Genomic DNA, 19200 nt, shown 5'->3' with positions numbered 1-19200 from the left:
CTAGATGTATGAAGCCCTAATACAGCTTGTGGGGTAGGTGCACATGGGGGTTATGCTCAGGACTCTGGTAAGAATGTGATGGAAAACCTTCCAACAAATGACTTAGTGTTTTAATGTGTGTTTTCACAGAATTATAAAAACTAGACAGTTTCCTGGAATGTTTTTAGAAAACATCACAAAAATCTGTGTCTTTCACTTCAGGTGACAACCGTGGCCCACCAAACCATCACATGGGCCCTCTCTCAGAAAGAAGGCATGACCAAAACAGTGGTGGTCCAGATCATGGTCCTGAGAGAGGGCCATTCCGAGGTGGCCAGGAGTGGGGTGATGGTAGGGACAACAGGGGCCTGCCTGATAGACGAGGACCTCACCCAGATTTTCATGATGACTTTGATCGACCAGATGATTTTCATCCAGATAAGCGGTTTGGCCACCGGTTGCGTGAATTTGAGGGGCGAGGAGGCCCACTGTTACAAGACGAGAAATGGAGACGAGGTGGCCCAGGGCCTCCCTTTCCCCCTGATCACAGGGACTTTGAAGGAGGGGGCCCAAATCGTGGGCCTCCTGGGCCTTGGGAAGGACGGAGACCCTCTGATGAGAGATATCCGCGAGAACCTGACGATGCAAGATTCCGGGGAAGACGAGATGAAAGGTAAGAACAAGTTCATTCGGTGCTTTTGGGTAAAGGCAACTGGAGGGGATCTTCCTCCCTGGTTTCCTTTTCATAAGGAGTCTGTCTATTTCAGATTTATAAACTGGAAACCAATAAGGAAATGAAAACTCTAATGTACCAGAGTAGAGAGTCCATAAAATCATTCAGTAATAGAAGAGAACTTGAAAAAGGTCATTGCACACAACAGCTTCAGTGCCTGTATACAGTAAGTAAAGAGAAGGGAGGAAATCTGTAGAGAAGATCGGGTGATGCAGGCCGAAGATTTGAGATCATATTGACAAGAGTGAACAGGAAACTGGAAAGTCAGAGATTTCCACACTGAAGCGACAGACTTTTGAACACTAGATATGATACTTTGCCTCCAATCACAAACTACAGCATGAGTATAGAGTGTATCTGAGTGAGATGTAATATACAATTAGGGAGCAGGAACAGTGAACCTACTATCAAGTACGAGGGGCATGGATACTGCCCTCTTTTGAACTGTCAAGACTATTTTCTCTTGTTTTTGCTCTTAGGAGTCTTATTTCGCTTTCTGACATATTTCTTTCTGACTACCAAGTGAAAAACACAAACAGAAATAATCTAGTTTCCTAGCAGTAGTCATCTCATCACTCACCACGTTGCCCTGAGTAAACCTCAAAGGAAAAAGTTTTGCTTCTAGTTAATCACTAAATATGGAATAATTCCTTAAAAGTCTGTGCAGTTCACTGACATTGAAGTTACTCCACATTTACACTAGTATAATTGAGAGCAGAATTTGGCTTCCCAAGGTTTAAAACTCTCATTAACCTACTGCATGCATGCATGCATGCATATATGTAAAAACTTATTGTTGTCTTCACATAATGTACAATCCTCTCTTTTAGTTAGCTTTTTAAATAATTTTCTTAGATTCCTTTTACTTTACACCTATACAGACCTCCTTTTAGCTACTTGCTACCTAACTTGTAAGATGTATGTTCCTATTGTGTGAGGTGTATGAAGAGAAATGAATAACTAAACAAAGGTAACCTCTAAACACCTTTAAAAATAAATTAGAGTAACTAAAAACAGAGAACTCCAGAGCTGAATGGTCTGAATCCCAGAATTCTGAAAGAGATGGCAGACTAAATTAAACTATAGCTGTAGCTGAGGTTTTTTAACCCTTTGTTGGAAGTAAGGGTCAGGGGACTGAGAACAAGCTAATGTGTCATTCTGATTTTAAAAAGGCCTCAAGAGAAGAGTCCAGGAAACTGCAGACCTGTAAGTTTGACCTTTGAAGTGGGAAAGATTCTATTGTCGCAGTACCAGGGATCAAAATAAGAGAACATTTTTACAGTTAGATTGGTTGGAGACAATCATCATAGAACTATAAGAAGTATTATGATTAGCAAACTTAAATTATTTGAGCAAGTGAAGAGGTGAAATAGACATTAAATACTGGAGATTTTATGGGGTGATCCCAAGAATTCCAAACCACTCATTTAGTTTTGAGTTTAAACACTATAACTGGTTTGATTATGCATGAGTGGTATGTATGTGTTTATCTCTCTCTCTGGTTTCCTGTCCTTTCATCCCTGTCCTGTTCCTACTCCACTTGTGCACATCAGCATGATGCTTCTGCTGCAGAGACCTGCCTATTTTTTTTCCTGTTGTTCTGCACAGAGTGTAGTTCTGTAAATTAAGTTCCTATGTCTCATGAAAGAGAATTTGAGACATGTCAAACAGAAACTGAGCCCTACACCAGTCAGTTTCATATGTGACTGTGATTTGAAAAAGGGTATTTATGAGCCCAAATTAAGGGCTATGACTGTGTCCAGCATAGTGATGATAGAACTCCAAACTGAATTCTTTAGCCATTAAATTGCTTGAAAAACAAGAAGTAAGGCATTGATCCTGGCTGTCATAGGACCTTGTCTTGTGATCATAAGATCTCACAAGCTAAACAGCTTCAGACAACCTAGTCAGCATTTAAATGGGAGACCCTCTAAAGAAAACGTAGGATTGGTCTACATTAGAGAACTGTGCTGTTCCAAGATTAAATAGTATTGCTAAGCGTTATGGAACCATTTGTTCCTGAAACTGTTCAGTTTGTCTTCCCTAATAATCTAAATGACTGTAAAATGGTTCATTGTCCATGCACAGCACTCCCTTCAACCACTGCTGTACCTCTCCAGGCACAGCTTCCTCATCTCTGTATTGTGTTTGTCTTTTCCAGGAGGTGGAGATCTATTGTGTTAATTTAAAATAAATGTATCACCAAGTTTAAAAATATTGTATTGTGTTATGACTACTGTTACAAATATTTAAATTTGTAATTATAAGGTTACTGTTGTTAAAATCCTAAATAAAAGTATTTAAAGTTTTGCTTGTAATAGGATGCATTGTGTCTTTAATGAGATGGGGGAAGGGGATGTTGCACAAAGCCAAGACAGTCTGAGTACCACCTCTGCTGCAGTTTGGCTGGTATGGAATTGGGATGGGGTGGAAGCAAGTGGGCAGAGACAATGCTGAGTTGTCAGAACTGTCACAACAGGGTGGCCAGGAGTATTGTGGAACTGCATTTTGAGCACTAATTGAACCTAGAATAGCTGCACCACCTAACTTTTCATGTATGCTCTTACAGAAGCTATTCTGAGCTGGTCTGCACTGGAACAGTTACAACAAACTGAGCTGGTGCACTCTGTTGGAATTGTACTTAGAATGTGTGAAACATTACAAACACCTTTGTGCAAGGACAGTGTTTTACATACATTCCAGGTGCTGTAAATACCAAAATTTTCACTCCATGCATATGATGGAGTGGATTATAGCCCATGAAAGCTTATGCCCAAATAAATGTTAGTCTCTAAGGTGCCACAAGGACTCCTTGTTGTTTTTGCAAAATTATCTAGTGTCTAGACAAGATTCTAGATGCTACAAGAAGTGGTGCAGTAGGAGATACTCTTCTCTCTGAAGAAATTCTGAATTAATATCTCAGCATGGTGATTGTGCTTCTTTAAGATAAGATGTAAATTAAGGTCGTGATCACATCAAGCCATTAAAGATCCCCTGGTATGTCTTACAGGGAAGTGTTACTTCACTACTCTGACCAAAATGAGTTTGAATAACTATATTCTGCCAGACTAAATCCGCCAGTATTTCAACTGAATAAACTGTTCTTCATGTTGCAGTATATTGCTATGTACTGTTAAACAGTTGCCATCACCACAGAGGTGGCTGCACTCCAGAATCAGTTGCTAAATTTGTAAATCTTACAGAGACCCTTCGAGATAAAAGTTGCTGTATAAACTTTTAGATAATTTTATGCCAGCAAAAGAAACCAAACTGAGTAAGATTCAAGAATTAAAATTCTTCTATCTAGCCATGGAATGACACTCCCTTGTTACTTGTATTTTTACTTTTGGTTTCATTACTAGGAAAATGGCTTTTTAAAAAAAATACAGGTGCTAGCACATCACATTTTAAGAAATGTCACTCATCCCACTTTGAAAAAACAAAATTGGCCCTGAACTTGAACCTCTCTTTACCCACACCCACCATCACTCCCTAACCTTTCACTTTTTATTAAATGGACACTATCTACCTGAAGTCTAGTCAGTCTTTTTCTCTTCCTTGTTCCTATGTGAAAGACTGAACAAACAACAGGAGGAAATTGAAGAGGGGAAACAATGAAAATGAATAAGCACAAAGTAAACAAGAAGTTTTTTCTCCCACTAATCTCTTCCAGTGCTAATAATTGTAGGTGTTGTAACAATAGTAGGTAAACATTTCAGACACAAGTTTAATTATTAAATTGAAAATTACCCTTTAGTTCATTAGTGATTAAATTCTGCATAAAAACCGTGTTTGTACCGTGTTCTTTCTTGCAGTTTCAGAAGAGGAGCACCCTCAAGACATGAGGGGCGGGGACCCAGGGGAAGGGATAGTTTTCCTGGGCCAGAAGACTTTGGGCCTGAAGACAATTTTAATTCATCAGATGAGAACTCAAGAGGAAGAGATCATGGTGGTCGGGGGCGAGGTCGAGGTACTCCGAGAGGTAAGTGAACGTTCTTCCAAACTGAAACCCATGTGAAAGTCAGTGACAGTAGTGCAGAAGTTGTTAATATAGTTAGTGTCTCGTGTCCTATGTTTCTTACTTTGCAGGAGGCCGAAAGGGTCTACTTCCCACTCCAGATGAGTTTCCCCGATTTGAAGGAGGAAGGAAACCAGAATCCTGGGATGGAAACAGAGAACCAGGTGAAAACTGGGGTATTACCATTGTGATTGTCTAGTCTGGCCTCCTGTGTAACACAGGCTGTAGAACTATCTTTAATGTCTTTGAACTGGAAAAACATCCACTCGTCATTTCCAGTGATGGAAATCTTTAGACACTATCTTTAGAAAATGGCTGGTAACTACTCTTATGTAGTCCTGTGGCACCTTTAAGATTAACAGATGTATTGGAGCATAAGCTTTCATGAGTGAATACCCACTTTCGTCACCCACGAAAGCTTATGCTCCAATACATCTATTAGTCTTAAAGGTGCCACAGGACTCTCTGTTGCTTTTTACAGAACCAGACTAACATGGTTACCCTTCTGATACTCTTATGTAGCTGTTACTTAGAACTATTCTGTAAATTCCTAGTTTATCATCTCTCATTCTGCAGCTCTGCTGATCATTCTCCTTCTGTCCTTCCCCATTGGCAACATGATGCTGCTTTTTCTGTGTGCCTAAGTTATTCAACATGTAATGGACTCTATATGCAGCTGTCCCATCAAAGACTGAACTTGGCCTTCCTCTGTCCCTTGAGTTTTGAGTTTAGTTTGAAGTACAATAGAGCCCATTCAATATTGCCTGTCACAATCATCCTTTTAGGCCTAATTCCGTTATAGCAGAGGTGGGCAACTACGGCTTGCAGGCCACATCCAGCCGGCGGGGCTATCCTGCCTGGCCCCTGAGCTCCCAGCCAGCCCTGGTCCCTCCCGTGCTGTCCCTCCTCCCCCACGGCCTCAGCTCGCCGTGTCGGCAGCGCGGTGGCCTGGCTGGCTCCAGCTGGGCGGCGTGGCTCAGGGGCAGATTTAACAGTGATCACAGGATGCCCTGGCATGGCGCCCCCCAACAGCGGGAGGGGTGGATAGGGGCAGGGGGTCCGGGGAGGGGGCAGTCAGGGGACAGGGAACAGGGGGGTTGAATAGGGGGTGGGGTCCCAGGGGATGGTCATGGAGTTCTAACGGGGGCAGTCAGGGGGCGGGAAATGGGAGGGAGCGGATGGGGGGCAGGCTTTTTGGGGAGGCACAGCCTTCCCTACCCGGCCCTTCATACCATTTTGCAACCCCGATGTGGCCCTCAGGCCAAAAAGTTTGCCCACCCCTGCGTTATAGACTGGCTGGTGCATTTGTCTTTTTATCGGCTCATATGTTTTGGGCGTGTATTAATACTAGGATAATCTTTCTCTGAAGCTGGATCACTGTGGGTATCTTATCTATCCACTGGATAATGTTTATCAGCTGCAGTGATTGTTGACAATTTATTGGCTTCAGAATTGGTAGTAGTATTGATAAACAAAACAATATGAATGGGAATTCACAATGAGGGTGAAACTTGCAACTGGAACTTCATAGAAAACTAATGGAAAAATCATGATACAAATGTCAAGTGAAGGAAAAGTTGCACACCTGGATTTCAGTGCTCAAATCCTAAAAAAAGAAGTACCAGAACACATGATTTTGGCAAGCCACGGCATCACATGCTTTAGCGGTCATTTTCCAATATTTTTAGCATGAATAATTATTGGTTTACTTTACAGCTACACCTCTACCCCGCTATAATGCGACCCAATATAACACAGGTTCGCATATAGCACAGTAGTAGTGGGGCTTTGGTGGCTCTTTAAAGGGTCTGGGATTCCAGCCGCTGCAGGGAGCCCCAAGCCCTTTAAATCACCACTGGAACCCTGCTGCCGCTACCGTGGGGCTCGGGCAGCGCTTTAAAGGGTCCAGGGCTCCAGCCGCTGCAGGGAGCCCCGGGCCCTTTAAATCCCGCTGGAGCCTTGCCGCCCCTAACCCGGGGCTGCAGCAGCAGGGCTCGCTGGTGATATAAAAGGGCCCGAGCTCCCTGCAGCAGCTGGAGCCCAGAACTCTTTAAATCACCGCCGAAGCCCTGCCGCTGCTACCCCAATATAACGGGGTTTCAGCTATAACGTGGTAGGGATTTTTGGCTCCCCACGACTGCGTTATAGCGGGGTACAAGTGTATCTGAAGTAACATCATTCCAGCTCCCCAAAAAAGTGCCAGAATGGCATTCTGAAGCGTTGTGTCCTGACTCGAGCAATGCTTGATTTTTACCTCTTTAAAATTTGAGAGTGGGTTTTTTTTGTGTTTTTTTTTTTTTTAAAGGAACGTTTTAAGCCTGTCCATTGCCTCTTCTGCCTTAGGCCTTGTCTACACTGCCAGTTTATAAGGCTACAACTTTCTCACTCAGGGGTGTGAAAAAACATCCCCTAAGCACTGCAAGTTTCAGCACTGTAACGTGGCAGGATAGACAGTGCTACAGTGCTGGGAGCTACTCCCCTCATGGAGGTGAGTTGTTTTTTTTTATAGCACTGAAAGAGCTTTCTCCCACTGGTGCTGCAACTACACATCCAGTGCTTTAACGTTGCTAGTGAAAACGTGCCCTTAGAACCATCCTTTTCAACCTGATTCCCTCATTTGTTTAAATTCAGTTTATGTGCTCACTTCCTACCTCATGTTTCCTACCACCTGGTCTTTCTGGCACAAATATAAAATTGCAGCTAGTCTGGCATTCTATGATAGTACACACTTATCTTTCCTTCTACTCTTACATTCATTCATCTGTAAAGATGCAGTTATTTGTCTAGTATCAGAGGGGTAGCCATGTTAGTCTGGATCTGTAAAAAGCGAGAGTCCTGTGACACCTTATAGACTAACAAAAGCTTATACTCCAATACGTCTGTTAGTCTATAAGGTGCCACAGGACTCTTTGTCAGTTATTTGTCTGTTACTTATATATATTTTTCATGGGTATCTTTAGAAATATTGAACAGAGGTATATACGTGCACCTTAAAGAGCAGATACTCTGAAAAGTTAAGAACTGGCTCGTGTGTTTTCTGAACAAGAGCAGTGAGATAGATCTCCTTGCCATGAGTGAAATTGCTAAAGAATGTAGAATGCGTTTACATTTATTTTGGTATCTTTTTTACACAGAGGAAGAATGTTAGATTCCTTGTGCCCATCAGTTGCATGTTACTCATGACTTTGTCTTTTCTCTTCATGGTCAGGTTCCCGTCAGGATCACCCTCCTCATGATGGACAGTCTCCTGCCAGCCGAGAGCGTTCTTCCTCACTTCAGGGTATGGACATGGCCTCACTGCCACCACGCAAACGTCCCTGGCACGATGGACCAGGTACATCTGATCACAGAGAAATGGAAGCTCCAGGTGCACCTCCAGAGGAGAGAGGCAAAGGTAAGGGGTAACTAACTGGTACTGAGAACTTCACATAGGTTTATACTGTTTTCCCAGAGTGCACTTCTGCAGAATTCCTCATGCAGGCCAAGGTGCTAAAGCAGAACTAAGGTTTAGTTTGATACAGAAAATTTGAGTAATGCCTTTTCAAGTGCAGGCCCTGCTGCCATCAGTCTTGTGGTGGGAAGGTCATTTGAAGATGAATTTATCTAACACTGATTGTAAGCTCTTTGAGACAGGAATCATGTTTTCTTGTTTTGTACAGAACCGCACATGCTGTACCTCTCAAAAGTTTTTGTTAAAGTGGAACAAAAAATATTTAGTTATGCCTTAGCTAAGAGGATAGGTGGGCAAAGCATTTTTTCTTCAAATTACTACCCCTGCTGTTTTGGGCAAGAGTCCTGTTTTTCTCTTGCATTTGGTATCATATCTGAAGTGAGCTGTGAGGAACAGACAGTCCTTTTTCCTGGGAACAACAGAAGATGCAGGTCATGCTTATGCCCCACAGTAGAATATAGCATCTCTCAACTGTGCCGTCAGAACTGGCTAAAGGAGGATAAACCTCTTTCAGGGACACTATTCTAATGCCTTCATTACCACCCCTTGGTTGAATAGAAGCTGTTACTGGGTTTAGGCAACACCCTATTTAGAATAAGTATGCAAAACAGGGCCAAAATAGGACTGCTGCCAAGTGAGAGAATCTGGGTTTGAATACTTTATTCAGGGTGTCTCAAGTGCTTATGAGCCTGTGCACTCCATTTCCCAGTGTTCTTATTTAACAAGGTCCTTGCTGATCAATGAGGTGCGGCAGTACCTTAGCTCCAGAGGAATTGCCTTGTAGCTGTCCCTCTCAAGGACTGTCGTATTGATATGAAATCTGTATGTGGTAGGAAAAATTTTGTGCTGAGGGAAGAAATGTAAATTTGGAGACTAGTATGTCAGATTTCACATCCTGTATAATCTGTGAAGGATTGTATCATAGGGGAATTTAACCCAAACACTTGTCTAAGCCTGGGGCAACCTTCAAAAGCCTGAGAGGGATGGCGTAAACTATAAAATCAATAACTAAATGTTTTCCTCTTTTAGGACGAGGAAGCTCAGGACCTTCACAGAGAGTGCCAAAGTCTGGGAGGTCTAGCTCTTTGGAGGGAGACCATCATGATGGATTCCACAGAGATGAAGGTTTTGGCGGTCCTGCAGGAGGCAATAACCCTTCCAGAGGAGGGAGGAGTGGAAGTAATTGGGGAAGAGGCAGTAACATGAACTCTGGCCAGTCAAGGCGAGGAGCATCCAGGGGTGGTGGAAGGGGCCGATAGAAGAGGCTATGACTGGATGATACCCACTCCTTATTGGACAGTATTTAAATAGACACCTATTGTGGACTCAAGAAAGTACTCCTGCAACTCCACAAATCTGGACTCTTAACTGGGATAACTGAATGTGCATTAGTTCCTAACAAGGATCTTCTCCTAGGATCAAGCAACTGCTTCTAGCAGCAACATGGTAGCTGGCTTTCTATTTCATCCGTTCAACCTCTTTCTCCTCACCTTTTACCTGCATTGTTTTGTAAAGATAAAAGCTGGAATTTTTTTTAGTGTTGTGAGACATGGAGCACCTCCACAGATTTCAGTTCACATCCAGATGGAAACTTGTTTCTATATGTACAGTTTGTCAGAAAAAAGTTGTTTTTGTATGAATACAGAATGTAATTTGTGCAAAAATTAACAAAAAAAATCAGTGCAGTGTGTGATTCTTTATCTTTACCCTCTCAGTGAAACTACAAAACACCCCATCTTCCATAGAATTTCCATGTGTCAAGTACATGGCACCATAGGACTAGCTCTAAAGTCTCTACAGTACAGTTCCTAATGCCTTAATACAATCAGTTTGGGTTTATTATGTTTAGAGAATTTTTATTTTTACACCTTTAACATTCATGTGCTATTAAAAATGTTATCTGTTGTGATGAAGTTGAGTCCAGTACATACATACACAACAAAAAAACAAAACCACACCAATGCTCCCTCTCCTACCTTCCTTAAAAGGACATAGGGGGAATGCTGTGAAAAGCTTCTTTTGAACTATAGATCATACGAGCAAGCATCCTAATCCAGCTTGCACATTCAATGTTCATCTGCTCCTGCTAACCCTCATTGATTCAAGCCTTGCAAAGGGATCTGTCCTTTGTTCTCCATGGTGTTTGTTTTCCACCATAAGCGATAGACATTCGGCAGCTTGATCATCAGGGATGTATATAATTTTTTACAGTACTGTAGTACATACAACACTGCAGAGAAATGAGGAATGGCCACTAAATTACAAGCTGAACATTTAGAAATGGCAAACCATTAAGCCACCCTGATTTTAAAGAATTTTGTTTTTAAGTATTCTCCACAGGATTTTGTTTAGTGCCACTACAACATTACAATTGTTTATTCCATTTAATTATTTGCATATCATAATAAAGTTGTTTACCAATTATGGTGCTTCAGTTATCACCATACCATGAGAGATTTTCTGGCTTCATACACCAGCATGTCTGTCTAAAGTATTTCTAAGATAGCTACCTAAGTATCCTAAACTTCATTTAAGAAATTAGTATTACCTAGAGCTAGCCTTTTCCTGGAAATCAAGTTTCCCACCCTGTAGCATTAGGAAACAAAATCAAGTGTGGGAGATGGCTGATAGTGCAAATATGAAAAGGATGATTAAAATACCATTAGTAACTTTTTTTTCCACAAGCCCCTTCCTCAACAGTTCCATCTAGGGTAAATAGTACATTAAGGAAAAGCAAGTGTAGGGCTGATGGAGCTTGTTTAAGGAATTGTAAGGAAAGAGTAAATTAATCCTCACTATGTGAGTCTGGGCTGTGGCAGCCACTCCTTCACCCACTTATTTTGCCAAGCCATCTATCTTCCCCTGTCCACAGTCTAATTGGGTTATGTTTAAGAAGATTTTAGATATCTGTAGGAACTCTATTTAAACAGATCAGAGCATGGATAAAGGAGAATTGCTATGATCTTCACATTCCTACTCAGCAGCTGTCATCTTCAGATATATGCTTCTATTGTATGGAACAGTTTGGACTAAGTCATATAGTAGTGAATAGAAACACTGCTTAATTGTTTTATTGCAGATACAGTGACATAAGACATGCTCCAGAATGTTTAAGGTAGTTAGCTTATAAAGTTTATTATACTATGGCTGAAGCGAGAAGTAGCCCTAAGGAAATGATATGCACAGAACAGTTTAGCAGATTCTTCTGAGCTAGACTTGGCACAGGCTAGTTGCTTCTTGCTTAAAAGAAAAAGGTTAAATTTCTATATGGGGACTTCAGCTGAAGGTTCTAGCTTATCTGTGTAAATTAATTTCTGTAGCTTAAGGCAGATTCTAGTTGTGTTAGGATGTAATAAGGGGGAAGATAAATATTGTAATTCAAACAGCTGGAAGAAAAAACTCAGCAACCCTTCTACCATTAGTTAAGGGCTGAAAAACTCACTCCATTCATCGAGCCCAACAAAAGGCAAACACACTAGAAATGAGGTTTTAAAAAAACAAGATTTCTTATATAATTAAGAGGACCCAAACCTGTTTTTCCTCTGCAGGTCTCCTTTAACCTAAAACCCTGTTTACCGCCTAATACTGGATTTTAGGAGAACTTACCTTCCCCAAACCACACCATTCAAAATTAAAGCTTTGAGCTCCCTTAAGACAAGCCACGTGGATGTGATCACAATTGGTACACAAAAACTTGCTAACTTTAGGGTAATATTTTCAAGTCCATAATGCAGAAGAACCACAACAGCTCTGCTGCTTTTGGGGGGAAGGAGGGGAAGAAAATGCCCATGAGGCAGAAGCAGGACATCCTTAACTCTTAGAGCCATGCTCTGCTGTGACCCAATGGATCTGTGCAGATCTACTGTCCCTGTTACAAAAGTGCAGATACAGCTGTAGCCTGCGGAGTAGATTAGTGGCTGGAGGTTCTTGTGGCCAGCCTCCAGTGGTGGGAGGATTGTCATTTTCTATATAAGACCTTTTACCAGAGAGAGGAGAGATTTACTAGGCTTTTACTGTAAATGTTTTAGCCTACTTTTAAAAAAATTTAATCTCACCCATGAACTTTAACCTAGGTTTAGTTTAGAAGCAGTCACACTAATCTGCTATTACACTGATATAAATCCAAATGAAACTATAAAAGTAAACAGGAAAACATTCAGTGCTGCTGTTTAAAAAAAATAAAACTAGACCTGCTAATGTCTAGATTAACACTTTTGGTATAAAAATATTTTATTAAAATAGATGTACAATATTTCTAAAGTTAAGCATTTGTTTACTGTAGTTGTGCAAATACTAAATGAGTAGATTAAGATTATTTCTTCCTAAGGAGAATCTGATAAGAATACTCAAGTATAGCTAGTAGAGGCTGGACATATTGCAAAAAAATCTATTTCTCAAGGTCAGGCTACAAGCATCACTGCTAAATAAGCAGTGCCTGCCCAACTTCTAGAACCAATGGGTGAGGACTTCAGGAACTAGCTCTAGAGGCAAAAGCTTCTGTAGCACCATTCTGGAAGTCTTACTGCAAAGAACTAAATGATCTCTGATATGCGTTCACTTTTTTCATAATTCCCTACGTAAAAGAGGTATGCCCCTGCTTATCAAAGAATGACTTTCTGTGATCCACAACCTCTATGAATGCTACTTGTTAAAGGATGTTGTTTTCAGTATTTTGAAGGTCACAGTTGATTTTTGTGTTTTAAAAAAGACAGTTAAATGGAATGGGTATGTCAACATACATTGGACTACCATATAAGCCCATCGAAGATGGTTGCAATTACAGTTTTTGATTTTGACTCTTTACAATCTGATATAAAGATGTCATGAAACATGGAACAACATTTGTGGTAATATAGCTAGAGTTTCTGATTTTTCATTTTAACCAATAAAACCCCTGCTCCAAAAAGAAAAAAAAAACAGTATTTATCCAATCAATACTGGATATGGCTAACTTGTGTCCAAGGGCTGATCAACACAGCAGTAATGCAGACTACAGCTGTGTGATTTCTAAAGTACATATGTTGTGTATTAATAGGTCCACACAGACCCTGCTGGGGTACATAAAAGGTTCCTTAGTGCACTTCAGATAGCACTATCTGAAATAGTATTACATTAAATCACACTAGGAAGAATAAAGAGATTATGCATTACAGTATATACAAAGAAGGACCAACTTTTGGTCCCACCCCCAATTTTTGGGCATCTACATAGAACTCAAATTGCTAAAAATAAACATCCAAAGATAAACTCCAAAACAGGAGCTCTATATATACATACCCAATTTTTTATGTTTCATGGATATCTATAAACAGATTTTCCTATGAGGCACCTGGCATCAGCACATCCCAAGCTGGAGTGAATCTGGCAAGGCTCAGGAGTATAACAAAGCATTAGAGTTTATGTAGAGTTTAGTACCAACAACATGCTTAGCTCTGTAGTCTTAGCCCTCGTCCAGACTAACCCGCGGCATCGGCGGGTTAAAATCGATTGCTCGGGGATCGATATATCGCGTCTAGTCTGGACGCGGTGTATCGATCCCCGAGCGCGCTTACATCGATTCCGGAACTCCATCAATCCGAACGGAGTTCCGGAATCGACGCGGAGAGCCGCGGACATCGATGGCGCCCCGTCCAGACTGGTGAGTATCTCGATTTTAGAAATTCGACTTCAGCTACGTTATTCCCGTAGCTGAAGTTGCGTATCTAAAATCGATTTTAATTCCTAGTCTGGACGTGGCCTTATAGGCCACTTTCAAAGTAAGTGTTTCAGCCATGTGATCCTACACTTGATATAGGAATCTGGTAATCCTTCATCTACCACCCAGAACAGGACACAGACTCCAGCATCCTGCTACAAAGCTCATTTTGCACTGATAAGGCAAAACATATACTGGGAATTATGGCACAAAATATGTTACATGTGAATACAGTAAAAACAACAAAAACATAGTCATAGATGCAACTTTAGGATTTTAGTTGCACTGTTCAAAGGTAAGGAGAAAAATTGTTCCATAGCTCCATCAACACTGGTCCTTGGAGAAGGAAAACTCCTTCCTTTGGTCGGTTTCGCTCTTGTTGTCCACATTAACTGTCAAGTTTGATTCGTTTTTCCTGAACTTTCCCAAGTAGCTTCTTCCGACTTACAGCCAAGTCTCTTTGTAAAGGTCCCCGTCCTCAGGAGGCGCCTGCACAGAGCGCAGCTCCCAGCTGCCTCCTCCCTCACCGCAGCGCACCGATTGTGCAGGAAGAACTTGCCTTCAATAGGACCGGGGGGAGGGGGGAACCGCACTGGCTTTGTCGCTCAGTCACCCCCTACCCCCGAGCAGCAGGACACCCACGCCCCGCTACTGCCTCGGAACCGCATACCCCGGAGGCAGCCGTGCAAGCTGCGCTAGAGGGGCGGGACGCTGATAGCCTGTGGCCCTGTATTCAGAAAGGCTGTTGCCCAGCCAGACGCCGTATCCTCCGCATCTGTCCAGCAGGGACAGGCGATCGGCCTCATGGGATAGCAGCGAAGATCCGTCCTGGGGATGGGGAGGGGCCTGCCGGTCTCAGCCCCCAACTGGGTCTGCTCGGCCCCTCACACGGGCAGGGTTTTGGAGACGCGGCGGCGCACGAAGCCGCCCAGGAGCCCGGCGAGGTAGCGCAGGCCGGCGGGGCCCCCGGGCAGCAGGGCCAGCAGGCAGCCGGCGATGGCGGCGAGTTGGGCGGCGGCCCCGAGCGCGGTGAGCAGGGTGCTGCGCAGGCCGAGCGCCGCGTACAGGGTGCCGGCCAGGGCGCCGAGGTAGAGCACGGTGCCGCGGCTGGGCTCCCGCAGGAGGCGGCTCGGCCCCCGCAGGAAGCCGGCGGCGCCCAGCGCAAAGGCCGAGCCCAGCGACCAGAGCAGCGCGAACTTGCGGGCGCGGAGCAGCAGCAGCGGCGCGTAGAGCGCGGCCAGGCCGAAGCAGAGCGCGGCCAGCACCAGGCACAGCCCGCTCCCCACCAGCCGCTGCCAGCGCGACAGCCCCGGCAGCCAGGGGTCCGGCTCGGCCGCCCAGGGCCACGAGCCGGCCGCCGGGGACGAGGAGGAGGAGCGGCCTGCGAAGGGGCTCAGCCGGCCCAGCCACGTCCCCCCTCCGGCGTCAGCGGCGTCCGGCGTCGGCCGCGAGGAGCTCGGGGCCGCTGGGCCGGGGCCGCTGGCACTCTTAGACTGAGCGAGGTACTCCTGTAACTGCCGGTTCAGCTCCGCCATCTTGGAGGGGGAGGGCAGCAACAGGCAGGGAAAGACCCGGATGTGAACGCAAACGCCAATAGGACACGTTGCTCTTCGAGCTCCTCAATGAAACGCGGCCACATCCGGGTTACTGGAAGTCTCCATAGAGGTCGACAGGCGGTTGGGGTCATGTTATCACATGACACGACCAATCACGTGACTTTCCCCAGTTCCACGAATGGGCGTAGAGCGAGGAGAGGAAGTCGTCTGAGCCGAGTGTCGCGTGGGACGCCCAATCAGCCCCATCCCCGTTCCAGCGCATCCGAATCAATGTGGTTGCTCAAAGCTTGAAGAAGGTTGTAGTTATGGAACTGGTTCAACAGCTGAGGGATCACGGGCTGCCACTGGGATGGCTGGGGTGTTCATTAGCCACATGAAAAAGGCAGAGTTAAGGGGGATTTTAATTATGACCAGCAAAGTTTTATGTAGACCAGCGGTAGGCAACCTATGACACACGTGCCAAAGGTGGCACGCAAACTGATTTTCAGTCGCACTCGCGCTGCGCAGGGCCTGGCCACTGGTCTGGGGGGGGGGGGGCGGCTCTTCATTTTAGTTAATTTTAAATGCAGCTTCTTAAACATTTTTAAAAACCATATTTACTTTACATACAACAATAGTTTAGTTATATAGTATAGACTTATTGAAAGAGACCTTCTAAAAACATTAAAATGTATTACTGGCACGCGAAACCTTAAATCAGAGTGAATAAATGAAAACTTGGCACACCACTTCTGAAAAGTTGCCGACCTCTGATACAGACAGAGGGCATTACGTTTGTGTTTTTCAAATATATTTTTGGTTCATCAAGGAGGCCTATAAGTTTTTGTTTTCTTTTAATATTATTTATGCTTGTGTTATGTTGGCATGTCTGCTCTTCAGGGATTTTCCATAAGGTTTCTTAGGAAACTCGGTGATGTTTATTGTGAGCTTCAACAACTTAACTGAAGGGATGATGTGTTGAACCTTTAATGATGTTATCCTTTTCCTCAGATGTTCATTAGGTCTTGCACTTAAAGAAGTGTTAGCAAAGAAGGCAAAAAGTAATTGCACTTATAACAATAGGCTACCAATGAAATTTAATAAATACGCCTCTACCCTGATATAATGCTGTCCTTGGCAGCCAAAAAATCTTACTACGTTGTAGGCAAAACTGCATTATATTGAATTTGCTTTGATCTGCGTGCACAGCCCTGCCCCACAGCACTGCTTTATCGCCTTATATCCAAATTCGTGTTATATCAGGGTAGAGGTGTACTGTTGGATGTTTTTCTACATGTTCAATATTGATTTCAATTACAACACAGAATATAAAGTGCACAATGCTCACTTTACATTTATTTCAAAGTGCTAGCCGTGTTAGTCTGTATCAGCAAAAAGAATGAGGAGTACTTGTGGCACTTAGAAACTTAACAAATTTATTTTAGCATAAGCTTTCCTGGGCTAAAACCTACTTCATCAGATGCAGGCAGTGGAAAATACAGTAGAAAGATCACAGAGAACATGAAATAATGGGTGTTACCATACCAACTATAACAAAACTAATCAATTAAGGTGGGCTATTATCAGTAGGAGAAAAAAAACTTTTGTAGTGATAATCAGGATGGCCCATTTCCAACAGTTGACAAGAAGATGTGAGTCACAGTAGAGAAAAAATAGCATGAGGAAATAGTTTTTACTTTGAGTAATGACCCATCCATTCCCACTCCGATATATGCCATCATGTGCCAGCAATGTTCCTTGGCCAATGTACATTGGCCAAACTGGACAGTCTCTATGCCAAAGAATAAATGGACACAAATCAGATGTCAAAAGTCAGAACATTCAAAACCAGTCGGAGAACACTTCAGCCTCCCTGGTCACTCAATTACAGACCTAAAAGTTGCAATTCTCCAACAAAAAAATTTCAAAAACAGATTCCAACGAGACACTGCAGAATTGGAATTAATTTGCAAACTGGATACATTAAATTAGGCTTGAACTTTAAAATGTAGAATTATATACAAACAAACTGCATTCACAAATAAAACAAGGTAAAACTTTAGCGCCTACAAGTCCACTCAGTCCTACTTCTTGATCAGCCAATCACTCAGACAAACAAGTTTGTTTACATTGACAGGAGATACTGCTGCCTGCTTCTTATTTACAATGTCACCTGAAAGTGAGGACAGGCATTTGCATGTCACTTTTGTAGCAAGTGTTACAAGTATTTACATGACAGATAAGCTGAACATTCATATGCCCCTTCCATGCTTTGGACATCCTTCCAGAGGACATGCTTCCATGCTGATGATTGAAATTAATATATTTGAAAATGTAGTAAACATCCAAAAATATTTAAAATAAATGGTATTCTATTGTTTAACAGCATGATTAATCGCAATTAATTTTTTAATCACTTGACAGACCTCCTTAATTGTCTTAATTTTCTAGTCACCATAGAATCGTCAATGGTAGGTAAAACCTGAATTTGTAATGTATATAAAAAAAGAGGCCAAAAAAGTGTTTAAAACACGAGGCCTCTTCTATGTGTGATAAACAAACAGAGGCACATACCCTTTTTCCCCTTTGTAGATCACATTTAAGGAGTTACAGCCTGCCATTGACAACTGGTGTGAGCATGTGACTTTGCTAACAGGATAATGTTATTTGTACCAGACTGAATATTCTAATATTTGCCTTGTTTTTTGAATGCTATTTTGAAGACCAATCCTGCAATGGGATGTACATGGGCATATCTGTGGAGCCCCATGGAATTAAATCAGGGCTCTTCAAAAATGCAGGAGTCCCTGTCCAGGCATTCAGTTACAGAATCAGGCTCATTGTTTGTACTGTTATTTTGCAATGTCTTGTAAAGGGTTTTGGTTGTTTTTTTCTGAGAGGGAAAGGGGGCTGTTATTAAATCTATAAAGAGGAAGGTTTCTTTAAAAGACACATTCACAATCCTAATTTTTATCATGGCAACCCTTCTTTCCTCTATCCTCCATTCCCATGAGATCTGGTCATGTTGAAAACTAATGTACAGCAAACAGGTGACTCACAAGTAACTATCTGAATGGAGGATTGTATAATATTGCATCTCCAAAATTCATTATAGTTAACACTATTTTGTCACGCTTATTTTTAGTAAAAATCATGGACAGGTCACAGGCAACAAACAAAAATTCAGAGAGCTTCTGACCTGTGTATGTTTTTTAATAAATATAACCGTACAAGCCCTGGGGCAGGGGCACAGGGCCTCGGCTGCAGCCCCCACCATGGGGCAGGGTCGCACGGCCCCGCTTCAGCCCCCGCAGAAGCCGCAAGGCAGGGGCGCTCATCCCTGGTTGCAGCCCCTGATGTGGGGTAGGAATGCACGTCCTTGTCTGCAGCCCCTGGCGGAAGCTGCAGGGCAGGGGCGCTCGGCCCCGGTTGCAGCCCCTGACGAAGGGCAGGGGTGCATGACCCAGGTTGCAGCTCCCACAGTGGGGCAGGGGTGCGTGGCCCTAGCTGTAGCCCCCGGCGGAAGCCAAAGGGTGGGGCGCATGGCTCCAGCTTCAGCCCCCACCGCGGGGCAGGGATGCACAATCTCACTTCATCCCCCGGCAGAAGCTGCAGAAAAGAGGCGCTCGGCCCAGGTTGCAGCCCCCAATGCAGGGCAGGCGAGTATAGTCCTGACTCCAGCCGCAGCGTCGACTCCAGCCGCAGCTTCAGCTGTTGACAGCTGAACCCCAAGAAGTCACGGAGGTCTAGTAAAGTCATGGAATCTGTGACTGCCGCGACCTCCCTAAC

The 19200-nt window shown here is 43.4% G+C and overlaps 2 protein-coding genes and 1 long non-coding RNA gene across 7 annotated transcripts in view; 1 reads left to right on the top strand and 2 right to left on the bottom strand.

Moving 5' to 3' along the window:
- The window catches only part of WDR33 (WD repeat domain 33), a 99774-nt gene extending 89912 nt beyond the window's left edge, over positions 1-9862 (top strand). For 4 of the 5 annotated variants that reach the window (XM_050965292.1, XM_050965291.1, XM_050965288.1 and 1 more), the window contains 5 exons: positions 202-652; positions 4528-4694; positions 4802-4894; positions 7939-8124; positions 9211-9862. In XM_050965292.1, coding sequence (XP_050821249.1) covers positions 202-652; positions 4528-4694; positions 4802-4894; positions 7939-8124; positions 9211-9440 — 1127 coding nt within the window. In that variant the 3' untranslated portion in view covers positions 9441-9862. Of the gene's footprint in view, positions 1-201; positions 653-746; positions 3031-4527; positions 4695-4801; positions 4895-7938; positions 8125-9210 lie in introns of those variants that run through there. The other variant, XM_050965293.1, reaches the window with a different exon arrangement.
- Positions 9863-11290: 1428 nt separating this feature from the next.
- LOC127056935 (uncharacterized) lies at positions 11291-13618 on the bottom strand. Its single transcript, XR_007775956.1, has 2 exons — positions 11681-13618; positions 11291-11461 (listed from the first exon to the last, which is right to left on the bottom strand). It is a non-coding gene; the product is annotated as an uncharacterized LOC127056935 (long non-coding RNA).
- Positions 13619-13919: 301 nt separating this feature from the next.
- SFT2D3 (SFT2 domain containing 3) lies at positions 13920-16125 on the bottom strand. Its single transcript, XM_050965303.1, has one exon. The coding sequence runs from the start codon at positions 15409-15411 to the stop codon at positions 14761-14763; it is 651 nt and encodes a 216-aa protein (XP_050821260.1). The 5' UTR covers positions 15412-16125; the 3' UTR covers positions 13920-14760.
- Between the last annotated feature and the right edge of the window lie 3075 nt (positions 16126-19200).

This window comes from Gopherus flavomarginatus, chromosome 8 (assembly GCF_025201925.1).
Source record: "Gopherus flavomarginatus isolate rGopFla2 chromosome 8, rGopFla2.mat.asm, whole genome shotgun sequence".
Classification (NCBI taxonomy): domain Eukaryota; kingdom Metazoa; phylum Chordata; order Testudines; family Testudinidae; genus Gopherus; species Gopherus flavomarginatus.
This window is presented reverse-complemented; position numbering and strand designations above follow the sequence as displayed.